Source organism: Pleurodeles waltl, chromosome 4_1 (genome assembly GCF_031143425.1).
Source record: "Pleurodeles waltl isolate 20211129_DDA chromosome 4_1, aPleWal1.hap1.20221129, whole genome shotgun sequence".
In the NCBI taxonomy this organism is placed as follows: domain Eukaryota; kingdom Metazoa; phylum Chordata; class Amphibia; order Caudata; family Salamandridae; genus Pleurodeles; species Pleurodeles waltl.
The window spans coordinates 615104243-615122838 of NC_090442.1; the positions used below are offsets into that span (position 1 = coordinate 615104243).

An 18596-nucleotide genomic window follows, 5' to 3' on the forward strand; every position below is an offset into this window, starting at 1 on the left:
TAATCTTTGAAAATTCATAACTTTGCTTGTGTACGCTGGATTTTTGACATTTTGGTCTTGTTGTACTCAGATAAATATCAGCTATTATGTATATAAACTGGTGTTGAGTGCTTTTGTGGTGTTTTCACTGTGTTACTGTGCGTGATTGTACAAATACTTTACATATTGCCTCTGAGATAAGCCTGACTGCTTGTGCCAACCTACAAGGGGGGTGAGCAGGGGTTGTCTGAGGAGTGATACTTCCTTACCCTGACCAGGGTGAGGGTCCCTGCTTGGACAGAGTGCAAACTGATTACCAACCAGAGACCCCATTTCTAACAGTAGCTCAGAATGAGACGGGTGGACTCACCCAGTTTCACAAACACCCATTTGCACAGTCTAGTCATGCATTCTAAAGGTGGAAAGGACTCTGAAAAAGTTATCCAAGGGAATCCCAACAAAGGAAGTCTGGGCACAGGGGACATACAATCCACCTCAACAGCCAAATGGGGAAAGAAGGGAGTAGGTTTGTAACAATGGAAGGTGCAGTATGCCTGGGCACAAAGGTCTAAGGCCTTAAATCCTCCCTGATGGAATGGAGATACAAGTCTCTCCTTTTATTCAGGGTTGATTTCCTACCCATGCAATATGGACCAATTGAGTTTTGAGTGCAAAAAAAGAATGAGCCCGTGAGCGGGAGCAGAATGCTAAAGAACAAGTACGACAGTTTCAGAAGAAACACCATCTTAATTAGTCCTATACTTCCTGCTTAGGACAATCGGAGCAAGATCCATCGCTTCACTCCATGAGTTATAGTGCTAAGCGTGGAGCTATAATTGAGTCGAATCACCATCTCTTTGTCCCTGTGTATCCAGAATCTGTATGGTATTTGAGAGTTGTTGGTTTTCTAACTGCTACACTTATTGTTACTCCACAAATGAAACAGAAGAGCAGGCATAGGTCTGGCAGGCACCCGACTTCACCAAAGCCCTTTCAAGCTGTTGTGCTATTAGCTCTGTTTTCACTTTCTTGTTCCATTTCTTCAAACGAGCTTCACCAGTATTGCACACAATGTTCAAGGCTGCGTTCATTGAGGTTGGGGAAGGGAAGTCCAACGTATGCTCATGGTGGCAGGATCCATACCAGATGGTCGGAACATGCACATTAAACAAATACATAGTGAACATAGATGTGATCTCCTGGAGTATGCCAGAACAGGTGGGCATGCTCAATCACTATCTTACTGGCCTGCTCTACAGCAACCCGTGAGTTGGTGGTATCCAATAATTAACCACTCCAAAGTTTAGCAATGACGTAAGATCTTCTGTGGGTTCCAAAGAGCATCCAGTGGGTGCTCACAGGAGAATAACAAATGAACCCGACCTACCAGCCCAGAAGCATTCTCTAAGAGAGAAGCATGAAAATAACAAATGAATTGTATACAACCATTCACTGCTTGCGACAGATCAATTGTAGAAGCCCACATGATGAAAGATTCTGCACCATATACACAAAAAGCTACTGCAAAATTGCTGGGGAGTAGGGAGTGAGGTCGTTGTCAGACGGGAGATGCGAGTCCAGCAGTAACAGACACAGTCCTCGCTACTCCGCTGAAGGAACTATCAGACATTAGGGTCTCAATTGGTTCAGTAAACACAACAGTTAAACCAACTACAGCAGAAGTACAGTCCCTGAGAGGGCAGGTCACAACTTTCCTCTGCAACTAAAGACAACAGATCATCGGATTACAGATGTAGAATCACATTTAGATCAGCAGTCAAACTGAAGCGAATAAGCTCTGGAACGTTCACCAAAAGACAATTGTATAAGATCAAAGTCGTTTGGTAAGGTGTGAATCACTGGTGCCCTGAAGCAAGCAAAGAAAGATGATTTAATGTCTTCCCTCAGCGCCTTCATACCCTAAACACTGAACATTACTTTCAATCCTCCTTTAGAAATACAACGGGTGAATAGAGTATACTCACGCCTTAGTTCCCTCCTCTACTCTTCCCAGACATCTACTGATCTGTTGCATTCAACAGGCAGATAATAATGGCTGCCAAAAAGCAAGGCCCTTACTAGTACGCAATCAAATAGTTCCTGTTGAAAAGTCTTTCACAAAATATAATGCTAAAAGGAAAAGAAAAAGGGGGGAAAAAAAACAGTTGATAGCATTGCCCTCGACTGCAGAAAAACAATATCAAATATGGCCTACTGGAAAGGGCCACGATGAGTGTCACGATCTATGGTCGCATAAGGCAATATGGGAAACAAGAAAATCTGGAAGCTTGAGGGCACACACATGGACACAAAATACTTCAGTGGTTGTGACACCTCCAGCACTGAAGACTCTAGATCAAGGAGACACGAGCCATGTAGAGTGACTCCCCTTGGAAGAAATAATACAAAAAAACCTTCAACAGCAAACAAGGGGCTGGGAAATCTGCACAGCACTGGGACAGGTCCAGATCACCCCTTAGGTTTGATGGGATATTTGAATACAGACCCTATCCCCTAGGACTTATGTTATTCAATGGCATCAAATATTTGAGGCGCTGACCCGTTCTCTACCTGTTGGAGGTCACAGATAATGGTGATCGTGAGCAGACAGCATGCACTGACTGTCCATTTGGCTTACTAGGTGTACCAGAGTGCTCAATCCAAGGACAACGTAGTGTACATCATGCAATATCTATTTCCAGTGAATGCTTCTTGGCTTCTCTTCCTCAGAAACCCCCTTCTTTCTTCACAGTTCTTACAATCCATCTGTTAAGGAACCAGCACAAGTTTTTTCTTCTTTTATCTGATATTGTGATGGATTGTCTGCACAGGTTTGCTGATAGCCATTACTTAAAGATTAACATCAATAGGAGTAAAGTGAAAATCTTTAACGCTAAAGGAGGTAGAAAAAAGCGAAATATTAAGTAGCAATTAGGATCCCAGAAGATGGAATGTGTCCATTCATATCCTTATTTGGGCAAAATATTATGCACTAGTCTTTCTGTGAATGAACACATTTTCCACTTATTAAGTAAAGCAATGGCACATACCAACACACAAACATCATTTATAATGCTGTAGGCTGCAGACACTTTAGCCACTTACTGTTGGTGTATAAAGAAAAAATCCCCTCAACTTTACTTTATACCATTGAAATCACAGATTTGAAATAGAGGAACTATTTGCATAAAATGGAGGGGATAATATTTAATAAAATTAGCAATGTAAATACTCTTGCTCCGGTTGAAGCCTTGTGCTTGGAAATGGGGCTCCCGAGCATTTATATTAAGGGGCTGGCCGACACCGACCGATGGGCCAATAGGCTTTTGTTTAGCAAAAAGAATTCCATTAGAAGCCTACTCTATTTAGAAGCATTTGGCCAATGCAGGACAGCCAACTCCTTGTCAAAGAATTTTACTAATGCACTAGTACTAGAAACTTCAGTCGAACAAGGCTGAGCTTATAGCAATGTCCCGCTTTACATTAAAGAATTTCTTAAAACGTAGCATCAAGATTACCTAAAGGGATCAATATTTGCTCTCATGGAAGGAAAAAATGAAAGATGAAAGTAATAGTTTCCACATGTTCCGTGGTTCACTTGCGACCATATTTGAAGTGGAACTTGGAACATGGTATTTGTTGATTTTTCTTACTGTTTCAAATGAATTTTTTTACCATTAAATACTAATACAGGAGCATCTTTGGGCATGGCTCTGAAGCTTTGATTGTGTAATCTCTGCAGGGTCCCGCTTTGCATTATGAATCGCCGTAATTTGCTGAAACCATTCATTTTGAAATACGGAGTGCACTCCTCAAAAGAAACTATGGAATTTATATTTAATCCAGTAAATGAAATGATGTGTTATACAATGTTTACCTTTTTAAATGTTTTTTAGATATGTATTGATTATGCAATTTGTATTCTATGTAAAGTGTATCTCGTTATAGATCTGTATCTTATAAATAAAATTGAAAAAGTCATAGTATTGCTGAAACTCTTGTGTAATCAGTTTCTGGGAGGCACTACTGAGGCCAGTATCATTCTGGCCAACTCCGATCTTCCGCGTTGTCCTGCTAAAAGGTGACCTATCATTCCATTATGCTGGTGACAGAGATGAAAGAATGATTTCTCCATTTTTTAATGTCTAGAGAACGTTTAGTTTTGGCTTGCAATAAGGATTGCAGTTCACTAGAAGTTAGACTGGGACTGCATTATGGACAGGGTGTGGACCACTGATTCTAAACAAAATCTGGCCACATGTGCGCCTCTTTGCAATCGCTGTATACCTCATCAAAAGGCCACTAAAACAGGCTTTAATATAGCATCTGCATGGACGCCATTGAACCTTTATTCTCCTAGAGAAATTGTTGGAGGTGGTAACATTGTCTAGCTTTCTCCTGTCAGTCTTGAAATTAAGAAGTATTCATATGCCATGGTCCTCTAGGAGGAAGTAGCCTTCCAATGTCCAAATGGAGAGAGTAATGAGGTCATGGCCTGAGACCCCTGACGGGATGATATAGGCTTGTATAAGAGGTCTATCGAGTAGGGGTGTTATAAGAAAGTAATCAATCCTTGTACGGATGTTATGTGGGAACAAGCTGAACGTATAGTCCTTTAGCCATGGATGGAGCAGTCACCACAATTGTACCAGGGCATTATCGTAAATCGGGTCCAATGAAACAGATCTGTTATGTCCATTATGGAGTCTATCATGAGGTTTCAGTCCCCTCCCAAGAGGTACTTGGAGCTGCTGAAAGAGACAAGGAATCCGAATACAGGAAAGGAAATCCATTTTATCACTGGTTGGAACGTTTATGGGACCTACTATGGTTTTAATATCTTGGATTATGAGATTTGTGAACACATACCTCCCTTCAAGGGCTTCCCAACTTTGTGGTAGTTAATACAAGAATGATTTACGGAGAATTCTTCCAGAAATTTATCAGGAGCAAGTTTGGTGAGAGGCCATCCCCTTTCGAGCGTCACATGGATAACACATCCAACCAAATCCCTGCTCAGTTTGTCGTTCTTTTCTGGGGTTAAGCACGTCTGTTGTACCAAAACAATATCTGCCTTGTGCCACGCTAGGAATGTTAGAACTTTCTTGCTTTTGGCATAGCTGATAAGGCAATTACTAAATGTACCAAAGCAGGCTTATCAATACCCCAATAAAGCCTGCAAGCCCTTAGTATCAGCTGTTGTCTGATCAAGCATCCTCCCATTAGTTTGAGAAGTATAATTTCGGAGACTGCCAAATGTCTTCAGGTCTGAGCAACAGTTAAACCTGCAACTCAAACTGTTTCTTACAGTATGCTAAGTCAACAAGTCAATATTTGAACTTAGGCGCCCCTCCCACCACCCCATCTACAAGCCGTCAATAGAGCTAAGGCTCAAACTTCCTAGGCGGAGCCACTATATCTTTAACATATCCTAAAGTATGAACATTGTGATCCAGTTGTACCGCACCGACGCCTCCGCTACACTGCTCTGCAGCACAAGAACGGATACGGCACAGGATCCCGAGAGGCCTTACTTCCCCGACTTCGTTTACTGGCTTGTTTCTTCACTTTCAAAAGGTACTGTACCTGGGGATCTGTGCGACTCCGTGACCAGCGCCACTGGCTTCAGATTGTTGGGAACCACTCCATTATGATGCCGTAAAAACACCAAATTGAAGCATTTGTGTTTCTAAGCACTATATTTAGCACCATAGTTTAATCTTTGAAAATTCATAACTTTGCTTGTGTACGCTGGATTTTTGACATTTTGGTCTTGTTGTACTCAGATAAATATCAGCTATTATGTATATAAACTGGTGTTGAGTGCTTTTGTGGTGTTTTCACTGTGTTACTGTGCGTGATTGTACAAATACTTTACATATTGCCTCTGAGATAAGCCTGACTGCTTGTGCCAACCTACAAGGGGGGTGAGCAGGGGTTGTCTGAGGAGTGATACTTCCTTACCCTGACCAGGGTGAGGGTCCCTGCTTGGACAGAGTGCAAACTGATTACCAACCAGAGACCCCATTTCTAACAGTAGCTCAGAATGAGACGGGTGGACTCACCCAGTTTCACAAACACCCATTTGCACAGTCTAGTCATGCATTCTAAAGGTGGAAAGGACTCTGAAAAAGTTATCCAAGGGAATCCCAACAAAGGAAGTCTGGGCACAGGGGACATACAATCCACCTCAACAGCCAAATGGGGAAAGAAGGGAGTAGGTTTGTAACAATGGAAGGTGCAGTATGCCTGGGCACAAAGGTCTAAGGCCTTAAATCCTCCCTGATGGAATGGAGATACAAGTCTCTCCTTTTATTCAGGGTTGATTTCCTACCCATGCAATATGGACCAATTGAGTTTTGAGTGCAAAAAAAGAATGAGCCCGTGAGCGGGAGCAGAATGCTAAAGAACAAGTACGACAGTTTCAGAAGAAACACCATCTTAATTAGTCCTATACTTCCTGCTTAGGACAATCGGAGCAAGATCCATCGCTTCACTCCATGAGTTATAGTGCTAAGCGTGGAGCTATAATTGAGTCGAATCACCATCTCTTTGTCCCTGTGTATCCAAACGCCCAAATATTTGGTTGTCTGTGTACCACTGTACGGGAAAGTCAGGTAAAAACTGTGGTGTGTTCGCAGTTCAAGGAAAGATCTGAGATTTCCCCCAATTGATATGCAGACCTGGGAGCTCCACAAACTTTACAAACTCCAGCAGTAAGGTATTTTGGCTTTCCCCCTGTAAGCTGTCTATTTCAATAATGTTTTCCGGTCTAGGGGGCTGAACCATAGCAGCTAGCGACTTCCCTGTCCCCTCTCCCTCTACTTAGACTCTAGCTCGGGCATATTTACCCCTTTAGTTGCATTTTCATTAATCTTCTTTTCTTACACCTCTCCCTTGCTCCCTCCTTTTTTCTTTTTTCTATCCTCTTCCCAAACTACTCAGGCGCTATTTTGTTCGATGATGTATGCATACAGAACCAGCTTGCCATCAGTATTTTGTAATGCACAAATAAGTGGTAAGAGAAGAGCTAGAGTCTAGGTGCTGATAACAGCAGCTTCAACATGTTTTGCTCTGAAATGAATATAGAACACATAAGAGGTTTACTTTGACTATGCATGTTTGCTATGCTCCAAATTCAGAATTCATGCATCTAAAACTTACCCTCTTTTGCCCCCTGAAAGTTTTTTAAAGCCAACCGACATGCTCCTCTTCTAGAATAAGCCTTTGCATAGTTTCTGTTTAGAGCAATAGCTAAATTACAATCCGATTCAGCAACAGCGAACCTAAAAAGCGGGAAAATATATTAGAAATAGGAAAAGACTAAAAGGAGCTAATGAAATAACATTTCTAAAAACCTTCTTCAAAATAAACAGGGGCTTTACAGAGATAAACTCATCAACAATTTTAGGTACACCCATTACAGAACAGTTTATAATAAACAATATCCAATTTAAACATGAGAATAAAATGAAAGTAGTCAAAAAAACATACTTGCATTCTGAAGTGATGTACATACAAACAAACTCAAACGAAGAGACTCTGGAACAAGGCTGCTTCAAATGCCTCAAAGATACAGAAGTCGACAGGTGAGGCTTTTTTAGTTTTTGTCATCAATGTGTATTGCACATATTGGGGGTTATTACAACTTTGGAGGAGGTGTTAATCCGTCCCAAAAGTGACGGTAAAGTGACGGATATACCACCAGCCGTATTACGAGTCCATTATATCCTATGGAACTCGTAATACGGCTGGTGGTATATCCGTCACTTTACCGTCACTTTTGGGCCGGATTAACACCTCCTCCAAAGTTGTAATAACCCCCATTGTCGCTTAGGTTTTCATTATCCTAGTGAGACTACTGGATTCGGGCAGCAGAATCACCTGTACTGTGCAGGACTGAGTCTAATCCCACACCATGTGACACCTGTTGGCCTAATCCGGGTTTGTTCCGGCTAACTAGCAGTGCCTCATCTTCACCCAACAGCAGGGAAGATTGGGGCAACCTGGCGCCTGACATACATGACTCCTCAGGGGAATCGTGGTCACTCAGATCTCATCCGTTTCTCTCAGGTACATTAGTCTCACATATGCAAGGACAATCAGAGGCAGAGTACAGTTCAATAAGGCTTTATTGAAGTAACTGCATCTTTGATAATAAAGCATGTATTGCAATAACTAGGACGATGAAGCACAATAAGATTAAAATTGTGACAAGGAGAGTGAAACAAGAATAATGCTACCATATTGTCACCAAGGTCTTTAGAGATAATTCCTACCTAGGCTATGTTAGAGCACAGCATGTTAAGCTCTAATTCTGCCTTTCAGGTACCCCCTAGGAAGACATCATCCCTCATACCCGAGCAAAAGGCCTGTAGTCTACATGAGCCGCTGTAGCTAAGCAATCAGCATGGTCATCTGACTGGAATCTCCCTCTAACGTACATGGGTCAAAGTAGTGTTTTTATAATAAAACATCTGATGGTCCAAGAAAGAATCCCCACGTAAGAGTATGTATGTTTCTGTGAACATTGGAGACAAAACGTACCACTTTTGCTGGCAACCTATCTCACTGCAGCCTTGAGAAAAGCACAGAGTGAAAGAAATGTCTTGTTTATGAATGCAGTGCTGACCTAGGTGAAGAACAGCTAGATGGAGAAAATAAAACAAGACTGTAAATGTGGCTAATGTTAAAATAATATAACAAAGCTAAATAAAATATATCTGGGTTAAAGTGCACAGCGGCAGGCCTAGTTTGCTAAAATAACGTGTGTACAATTATACCCAAAATGGCTACACAACAATATTGTGTCCTGAAACGTGTAACAGCACAATTGAGAAAAGAAATATGCGGAGTTGCAAGCAACAGCCTGTGAAATTTGGGATTGACTTTGTGCAGAGCCCTCTAAATTCTCAGTCCCATGAATAAGTAACATATTAAGACCAGGTTTTTAGGGTGGAGCGTGCAAGCGCTCTGGCTTGTTGTAATCTCTCTGTGGGCTTTTAACCACGCTAGCAACACAAAAGGATGATGGACGGAGTTGAACAATGCAAACACTCACCCCCAGTCAGAGATCTGGGTTTAATCCATCGTTCTTTTGCTCACCATGCCACCCCAGTTTGGACCCAGCCATAGGCAAATCAGTCTTGACCCTGTTCCTCATTGGAACAGTCCAGCCCAAACTGCCAAGCCAGGTCCTCCCTGGACCGGAAACAAGCATCCTGGGACCGGTTTCAGGCTATCACCCTTCATCAGCCAGGCTAGCTTGAATCCAGTGGCACAGTGAGCACGGGACCCACATCTGAGCATACCCTTCCCATTTAGGGCACCTTTAGCAACACAAATAAGGGCTTTTAACCATGCCCACACTTGCTATTGATTCTTTGGTGTGCTTGTTTTAAATGCTTCACTTTTATTGGTGCACTTTACGAAATGTCCTTCCTTTGTGTGCTGAGTTCCCTCCCAGGCGATTTCACTAAGTGAACATTTTTGTTGGCCATCACACTACGTCATGCTTCCTCCTATTACCGATTGTGATGGCCCCTCCAGTTTCGTTTGCCTTTCATCCCAGCCGCGATCCTTTCTAGACATTCATGCAGGGAGCCAATAGCTCTCCCTTTTGGCGGCCGTGGTGCTTTAAATTGACTTGCTTATGTCAACTGTTTTACTTTTCATTTTAAATTTATGTGGCAAGAAAAGTCCAGTTAGGAATTTACAATGCTAATAGCTCTAAGTCGAGAAAACGCAAAAACCATTTACATTGCAAATGCTTGTTTGCCTTGCATTTTGGGTCTTTAACCCTTCCCATCCAATTATAATTCCAAACTACAAGTTCCAGGACACAAAGTAAAAAACATATTTTGCACCTTAGCTGCATGGTTATTCTGGCACTTTTCAATAAAGAATAGTTTATTGTTTTTTACTCTCCCATTCCTCTGAATTACAGAGACCCACTCCTTTGTGGCACTTTTGTACAAATCACTGAGAAGCAGACCACCCGAAAACCTCTTCCCAACGAGAGTGTAGAAGTGGGTGCCATGCTTAGACCTACTTCTACTTTTTCTGTTTTATTTTTTCTGTGTAAAGTCCACACACTCTCACTAGCCCCTTAGCAAGGAGGATGGGCAATTTTCCTCTACTTGTCAAGCAAGATAAGCAGGGTTCAAAATAATAGTTTCCAGTATATACAGTGAGTCTTTGTGGTAAAAGGCAAATCTGCCACGATCACCCTTAGGCAGCTAAGAGGGGAATCGTGTACACATCAGGTGTAAATACCTGTCCAAGTCAGTTAGCCTGGCACCACACACTACAGACGCCCGGAGTTCTGCAAGGATCCTCTTCGAGTCTGACCCTCATCAGTGCATAGATCATCCCTCTAGCCAGCATCATCCACTCTCACATCAATGTCCTCTCCTATGTCTCTCACAGACAAGACACCAACTACCAAATCAAGTTCCAATAGATGAAGACCAACTGTCTGAAGCTGAACACCGGCAACAGTGAAATTGTAATCTTCAGGAAGAGCACTTAAACAGTGGGACTCCAACTAGTGATCAAAAGAGCAAAGGCTGACCCCCAACCCTTCCCCCACTGTTGTCAATAACCTTGGGATCGTCATAGACAGCTAAGTCACACCGTTACTGCCTAATGCTTTCATACCATGAAGATGCTGAAGATGCTGAAGATTTTCAAATGGCTCCCAATCAGCAGGAAAACCATCAGGCATAACCTAGTCACAAGTAAACTGATCTACTGGAGAACCATCTATGCGGGATCAACAATAAACTCACACAAAGGCTGCAGACTATTCAGAACTCGGCAGCCACAATCACTCTCAGCCTACAAAATCTCACACACATCACACAACACCTGAAAGAGCTCCATACACAAATAAGCACAATTCAAACTCTGCACCCACACTTTCAGGACACCACATAACATTCGTTCAGCATACCTTAGCAATTGCATCTGCTTTCACAAACCTTCCAGACACCTACGCTCCTCCGGACATCTACTTGTACACATCACAAGCATACAGAAGACCAGATCCAGCAGTTGAGCCATCTCCTACATCATACGTAAAGCATGGAACGACCTGCCGCTACCCACAAAAGCCTCCTTCTCACTTCTCGGAATTCGCAAGAAGCTGAAGACCTGGCTTTTTGAGTAGACCCACTAGGCCATAGGTCTGGCTAGACTCCCAGCTGCTCAGTGCCAGGATAGCCTCCTGTGCGCTCTAAAAAATCTACATAACATAAAGATCCTATTCAGTAAAGCACAAAGAGTACATTTCTCTCTGCCCATATAGCGCAGGCAAATGCTACATCAAACAGGCTCATCCTCCTGCAATCATACCATCACAACATAACTGATGTGCGTTTCCACACATCAGCTCAAAACCACATAAAATAAAAAATATATATAAATGACCTTCGCACATCAAATATTTAAGTTAAAGTTTCAAAAGTATCTATGAAAAATAAACAGTTTTTTCATTAACATAGTTTCTTATTGTGTTACAGTTTTACAGTGGAATACAATGCACAAAGGTAGAAAGCAAAAAAGAGAAGATAGGACAGAAGCTGACTTGGGATACAATGAAGTGTGTACTTTAAATACTAAGCAGATAATTCTTTGAAATAATAATTTACATTGATCTCATCAGATCCATTTTCCAGTAGACAGTGTGCTGGAGTACTATGTTTGTGCTAGTAAGATATATCAGTGGGCTAAACTATCTAGACTAGAGATTTATGTTCAGCCTGTCAGAGGTTTTTTATTAGGTTACATTTAAGGTGAGATGTATGTTTCTGGGATGCCTAGCAAAAGATCGCATTTCACATCTCTTTTGCATATTGTGGTGAACCAGTAATTTTCACTGGTAAATGACCTGAAAAATTGGAAACATTTTCTCCATATAAGGAGCATAAACACTGACTACCATAACAGCAAGAAATGAAAGACTTACTTCTTTAGCTTACAAAACACAGCTGCTCTGTTAGTTGGCAATACTGGATTGTATGGATCAGCATTCATTCCTCTGGTGTAACTTTCTATTGCATCATCATACTTTTCTTCTTTGAAAAACACATTGCCCTGCACAAATTATGATTCTGATTAATTTTGTATTGCATTATTAACACTGTAAATAATAAATCATTTTTAAATGCCTGATTTATATTTCAATGACAACACCAGTTAGCACACACATTTGGTTGAAATTATCGTACAGCTTTGAGGTATAATAATAAAGTTTACATTTTTCCAATAACCCCTTCGATTTCAAATTGTACCAATGTAGAGCACAATTTCTTTACCTTTGGCCAAATTCCAAATTTCTGCTTAAAAAATGGTGATAGTTAAAAGAGGTTTAAATATAAAGCTGATAAGCCAATCCTACCAAGCATTAAATTTGATGGAGTTAGAATTGAGCAGCCTACTGCTCCTCACAAACTGCAGCAAAAATGGATGCTCTTTTTCTGAGTTAAAAAACAAATGCTCAATTTGGTAATGCTGAAAAGACCTCATGTTTACTGCAGATTTCGCACATTCTAATATTAAAATATTATATTAAATATAGTCTCACCTTAATTTGGTTATACTGTCCCATCCTACCAAATAATTAAATCAACTCATACATTGTCAGACAGCAGCATGCGAGGCAAATCATACTAAGGCAAAATAAATCATTTTAATTAAACAAAAAGGAAACTTTTAAACTGCATTTTCCAGGACCTTTTGAAGTACTATAACAGTAATACTAGAGTAATATAAAACGGTTTTTGCTTCTCTGTCGCCGTGTTGATTGTATATGGAAGGAGGAATGTATTTGACGCTGTGAGCCCTGAAGAAGTCCTGAGGGACGAAACGCGTTGGCTATGGCATTGTTTGTATCGCACATGGAGTTTTATAGAGATATTTACAAATGAACTAATAAAAGATTTTCATGACTAAAGAAGATTTGATTGATGGAATAACGTATACATGCAATATTTCCCAAGGATGGACTGATATCTAAGGAGGTCTTCCTTTGTCTACATTTGGGATTACATTTGTGATGAGTCTTGGTTTTTTATTGTAGCACCCTTTGGTGATTGGGGATTATGGGGCTGATCCTCTAGTCTTGTGCACGACTTACCCATAGTAATAGACACCAGTTCAATATAGGACTAAAAGGGAAAGGTGCGGCTATATATGCCTCGGCCCCATTTTTGCTTGTATAATATAAAATGCTGTTCACCAACCTACAAGTGTACTCTCCTATCTTTTCTATTGGAAGAGCCTCACACATGTAAGTTTACTACTTATTAGTGAATGGGAGGGGCCGGGGGAACAGCTGAAAAAAAGGACATACTTAGTACAAAATATGTAGGGTAAGAAGGCGTTAGTAGGTGGTTAGGGAAAGGTTAAGGGACAGGGGTGCGCCCACCCACAAAACAGTAAGCCCATTCCTATTCACAAACTGCACTTCTAAAGTAACTACTGTCAAAAATGACCAAATGCAGTAGTTAATGTACTCTAGCTCAGAACTGCAGTCCCACATGGCCAACCACTGGTACTGCAACATCCTCCCATGGAAAAGAATGGCAACAGGGACTTAAAACACATTAGCAAATAATGTTGATTACATTAAATATCATTGTTTAAAAATTGTTAGAAATATTATTAATTCTGATATAATGCTGTAACTTTGCCTACAAATAAAAACATTTTTTGATTGATTTTAATTTTGTTTAATAACCATAAGAAATTAATGTAATAGTAATTTTTATTCAAATATTAAATTTCTTTTAAGCAATTCTGAACCTAATATATAATAAAAGCATTTCTTTTACTTTAGGTGTTTTTTTAATTTAAAATTTGAACTTCAAAAACATTTCAATTAAATAACTGAATAGATTCATAATAATGACATCTTACATTTAAGTTAATAATGCTGTAGTTTTTCTTTGTTCTATCATTACAATAAAACAAAAAATAATAACTTGAATTATAATTTAACAGAAACATATTTCTACTAATCTTATGCAGGCTTAATAAACTTTTTCATCTTTCCATGTACTTTACCACAGGGGCAGACACGTCCCTAACGGTAAGTATAGGGAAAACTATAAGTGTTTATATAAGGTGGAAAAAAGTAAAAATATTTGTATTAAATTTGTAGTCAATTCATCTCATGTATATTTCCAAAGTATAAAACAATTTAAAAATGTACAGTGCTATAGACTTTAAATTTAAATATTTCATTATTTGAAGTAAATTAACATGTTTTCTGAAGTGTAAATTATGGAATTCCCCACCCAAAATAAACATCCATATAAAGCATGACTACTTATTAAAAGTGAGGTAAAAAAGTCAACTAAATGTAATTCAATTATATTTTATATTTTAATAAAAATTAAAGTTACATTATTTTTTTAATTCGGAAAGATTGATTAAAATATGTTAAAATTACATTAAAATATGTTTTACTTTTAGATAATTATTTAACTTTACATTAAAATTATAATTCAATATTATTTTAAATATTATTTCCTATGGTGTTTCATTTTAAGTCCACCCTCCGTTATTTGCTATGGAAGGGTGTTGCAGTAGCAGTGATTGGCCATGTCAGTGCCTGACTTACTACTGCTTCTTTTTGGCAGTAGTAACTCTACCCCCATAACTGTGGCTCCACTCCCTGCTTCGGGTCGGAGACATACAAGTGTACACATTTATGGTTTAAACGTGTTTGATACTGTGTAGCTTCTCAAAACTTTAATTGTTTTTTTATTAGGAAAGCAATCTCTCCAAGCCAGAGGGGCTGATCAAGGTTATGCTGTTTATTATAGATTAATCCTGACAACAGGTGACGAACCTTCGCAACAGGAACAATCGGACGCAAATTTGGCTCAAATATCAGTGCGTATAGATAAACCTAACTGCAGGGAATTTGACATTTCCCCTTCAAGTATTGGTATTCTTCACTCCCCTCTACCATCTTGCACAGCCTGCCTTGAACCACTGTGGTATAGCTTGGGTAGTGCAAAAAGGACATCTGAGTGAAAAGGCAAACAAATATGCCTCCGGGAATAGCAAAGTTACAAAAATGAGACAAATGCTACATGGCTGCTCATGTCATATTCACAATTATAGTGTCAGTAACGTGACGTAGAAGAGTGGAACTCAATGTACCGAAGAATACCTGTTGGTAATCAGAGCACTATTGTCATTGGGAAGTCTGACCAACTACCCTATTTATATATAGTCGTAATTTACTTCTTAGATAAGATTGCAAATGTTCTACCTGCTCTTATCAACTCATACCCTCTGCCGTTCAATATGCATGTTCAATGTTGCAAATAAGTGATATGTGTGAAAACATTCAGTGTGCTACAAGGCCAAGATCAAACAGACACTGATGTGGTCAACATAATGTTTTATTTTTAGGGGGGAAAAGAAAAACCATGCATTTAAAAGTAGATTTTATCTTGGGCAATGTGAGCTTCTTGAGAGTATTAACTTGCAAACTAAGTAATTTGGCTGTCTCAATACAGAAAGTTTTGTGAACAATACAAGACAAAACGAAATGCTGACAGCCTCAATAGCAGCGCATTGGCCACCACCATGACTTAATATTGCATGAGAAATAGGCATGCGAGGCAAGTAGCAAGCGGCATTCAGAAAAGCATTACCTTATTTTTCTCAGCAAGAGCCTTCTCTGTATCCACACGAATTCCATCTTCATCCTCTGACTCAGACTCATGTGTGCTGTTACCTTTATCAAGGTCTTCAAGTATTTTGTCCTTGTACACCATAAAAAGCAAAGAAATACAGACACATAAATAGCAGAAATGGCAACAGCTTCTTCATATATGTAAACCCTGAACTGAAAAGGAACATACTTATTGCTCGACAGAAGCACTTGAAGTGAGATGTTAGTGACTTTCAATTAGCGTACGGTTAGCAATAAAAGGAATGGGAACTCAAGAAAAACATGGGTGCCTCATGAAAGACCAATTAGTTATGGAATCATATAGTTCTGTTATGAAAGGGGTTGATGAGAGGGTCAATGAGGCTAAAAAGGACAAAGCAAAAGTCAACCCAGTAAGCAAGGCTGATTTCCCAAACCACTTAAATGGAGTCCACAACCTTTCTGTTGTGTAGAATTCCATTTAGAAAGCTAGAAACAGAACATTCCAAGAGCACCCGGCATAGAAACAATGGTCTTATCCCCGTAAGTCCTGTGGCACAGCACCATCCCAGTTTCTTGCACCCCTCCACCCCAATACACACATGTTTTCCATAAAAGATATTGTGGCCAAATAGATGTCCTTTTTCCCCGCATGTTGAAGATTCGACCCAGGGTTGATTTCCCCTGGAGGGATCTGAGAAAATAGTCAACATGTAGCCAGTTTAATTTGTTTTTGACAAATGGAAAAAAAAAGTGCTGTGCAAGAAACTAGTTTTTTAATATAAAAATGGCATCAACAAAAGGTTTGCTGTGCTAAAATCACCCCCTTCTCAGCTTTCAGGAACAGGCAAAGTTGTAAGAAAAAGCCATTTTTCTTTTCACCCCAGTTTCAGTAATTTTCAAAGTAATATTTTTTACTTTGGTGGTTTACACCTACTTGCAGTGTGTAGTGGCAATAACAGGTGGGAAACCCATAGGTAAATGCAGAAAGCAGTACGTACGTTTCTAAGATTTAGCCAAAATTCTGAATTCAGTAAGGGTTCATTTATGTAGCTTGCTCATGATTTTCCCAAAGAAAATTACAGAAATCAACAACTACTGAAAATAAGTGGGAAAACACAGAAATAGGCGACAATAGTTTCACCTGTAATTGTTTTGACCTGATAGCCGATCTACAAAACTAATATACCACTACGACTGCCAGGCACTTCCAGTCACAGGGAGAATATAAAATATTTGTTGGTTGTCCAAAAACACACAGTAACTAAAGCCATCAAGACCTTCAGCTCATAAGGATTTTTCATTCTGTACCGATCATGCATCAATTCATATGGTAACATTTAATGAAGGAAAAACTGATACATAGGAAATGTATGCATTCATTTTTAATTTTGCTCAAGAATCTGAATTTAGGAATAGTAGTTAAATGTATGAATGAATTTGGGGCTACTCATAATATCATGTGACTCAAAGGGCATTTTGTGAAATTGTTTGTTTCTTGCACACTGAATTGCTTTAGGATGCCAAAAATGGAGACAAATTTAATAGATAAATACAAACATTTCATTATATTGAATACCCACACTTCTGATAAAAATGGTACTCCATGTTTATAAAAGGGCCTATCACTTTGTAGTGTTCTCTATTTGCTCTGCGAACCGGGTTGACAAGAGACGTTCGATGTAGAACGTGTGGAAGGAAAACGGCCGGCAAAGAGGGAGGAGAGTTAATGGAGGAGCTGCCAGACGGTGTCTGTTTGTTAGGGTGGTTTCTCTTTCTACAAATAAACTTATGAAGATTACTTGCCTGCCGAGGGGTGCTTTTTACCACCACATTGTGGCTAGGAGCGGAGCAGAGAAACCATCCACACAACGAAACCACGCGCGAAAAGAAAGAGGTGAGAACTCTCAACAAGTCGGTCCTCTGAGCTTCCACTGAACAGAGGGTGGAGGCCCCGCCTCACTCACAACCATTTCAACAACTAGAACGCTAACCTTAAAAAACTGGAACTGTTTTTGACCAAATCTAAACGGCATTTTTTCTCTCCAAAGGAATAATGTTTGTGGTAAACTTAGTATAGTCACTGGAGCTTTATATTACAGACTTCAGTTAAAATAACAGTTGGTTAACACAGTACAATTTCACTATATTCAGTATGCAGGCTGTGTCACCACCACCACCCTTCCTGGAGACGCCTGGTGAACCACCAATTAAATGGAAGTGTTGGTTTGATGCATTTGAAACATATTTGGGGTTGTTATGAGCTGCAAGATTTAGACCTGAAAGAAAAAAATGCCTTTTACTACACTCGCTTGGCTTTGTGGGGAGAGCTACGTTTAAACATTTACTTGACACACAAATACAGCAAGACAAAGAACCTGATGAATTCTAAGGAGCGGTAAAAAAACTGGAAATTAGGTTTAATGAGCCTCCAAGTTTAGTATTGTTAAGACACAAATTCTTCAAACGCACACATAAATCAAATGAGGACATTGATACGTACATATCATCATTAAGAACACTGATAGCTGAATGCAAATTCGAAAATTTTAGTGATCAGCTAATTAGAGACCAATTTATTTGGCACCGTTTGGACAAAACATATGTCTGAAACTTTTGACATTGGGAAACCCAAGCCTTAACGAATGTATCAGAATTGCTAAAAGTATTGAAACATCTGTACGATCAGTAAAGGAACCTGAAGACAGACCTCAAGATCATATCTGTCCTGTGTACAATAAGGAGGGGTCTGTCAATCAAAAAAAAGGGGATACTTCCATGAAAAACAACAACTCTAAAACATTTTTTTCTCAATCCAACATATGATTCAGATGCGGAAATGGCTTCCACAAAAAAGGAAGTAAACCGTGTTCAGCCAAATTCGTCTCTTGTAGATTGTGCAACAAAGTGGGATACTTTGCTAAAGTTTGTCAAAGCTCTAATC

At 39.7% G+C, this 18596-nt stretch overlaps 1 protein-coding gene across 3 annotated transcripts in view; it reads right to left on the reverse strand.

Annotated features, from left to right (window-relative positions):
- RPAP3 (RNA polymerase II associated protein 3) overlaps positions 1–18596 on the reverse strand; it is a 266423-nt gene that overhangs the window by 206421 nt on the left and 41406 nt on the right. For all 3 annotated transcript variants that reach the window (XM_069229050.1, XM_069229048.1, XM_069229049.1), the window contains exons 4-6: positions 15654–15764; positions 11948–12075; positions 7144–7265 (exon numbers count right to left, since the gene is read on the reverse strand). In XM_069229050.1, coding sequence (XP_069085151.1) covers positions 7144–7265; positions 11948–12075; positions 15654–15764 — 361 coding nt within the window. The remainder of the gene's footprint in view (positions 1–7143; positions 7266–11947; positions 12076–15653; positions 15765–18596) is intronic.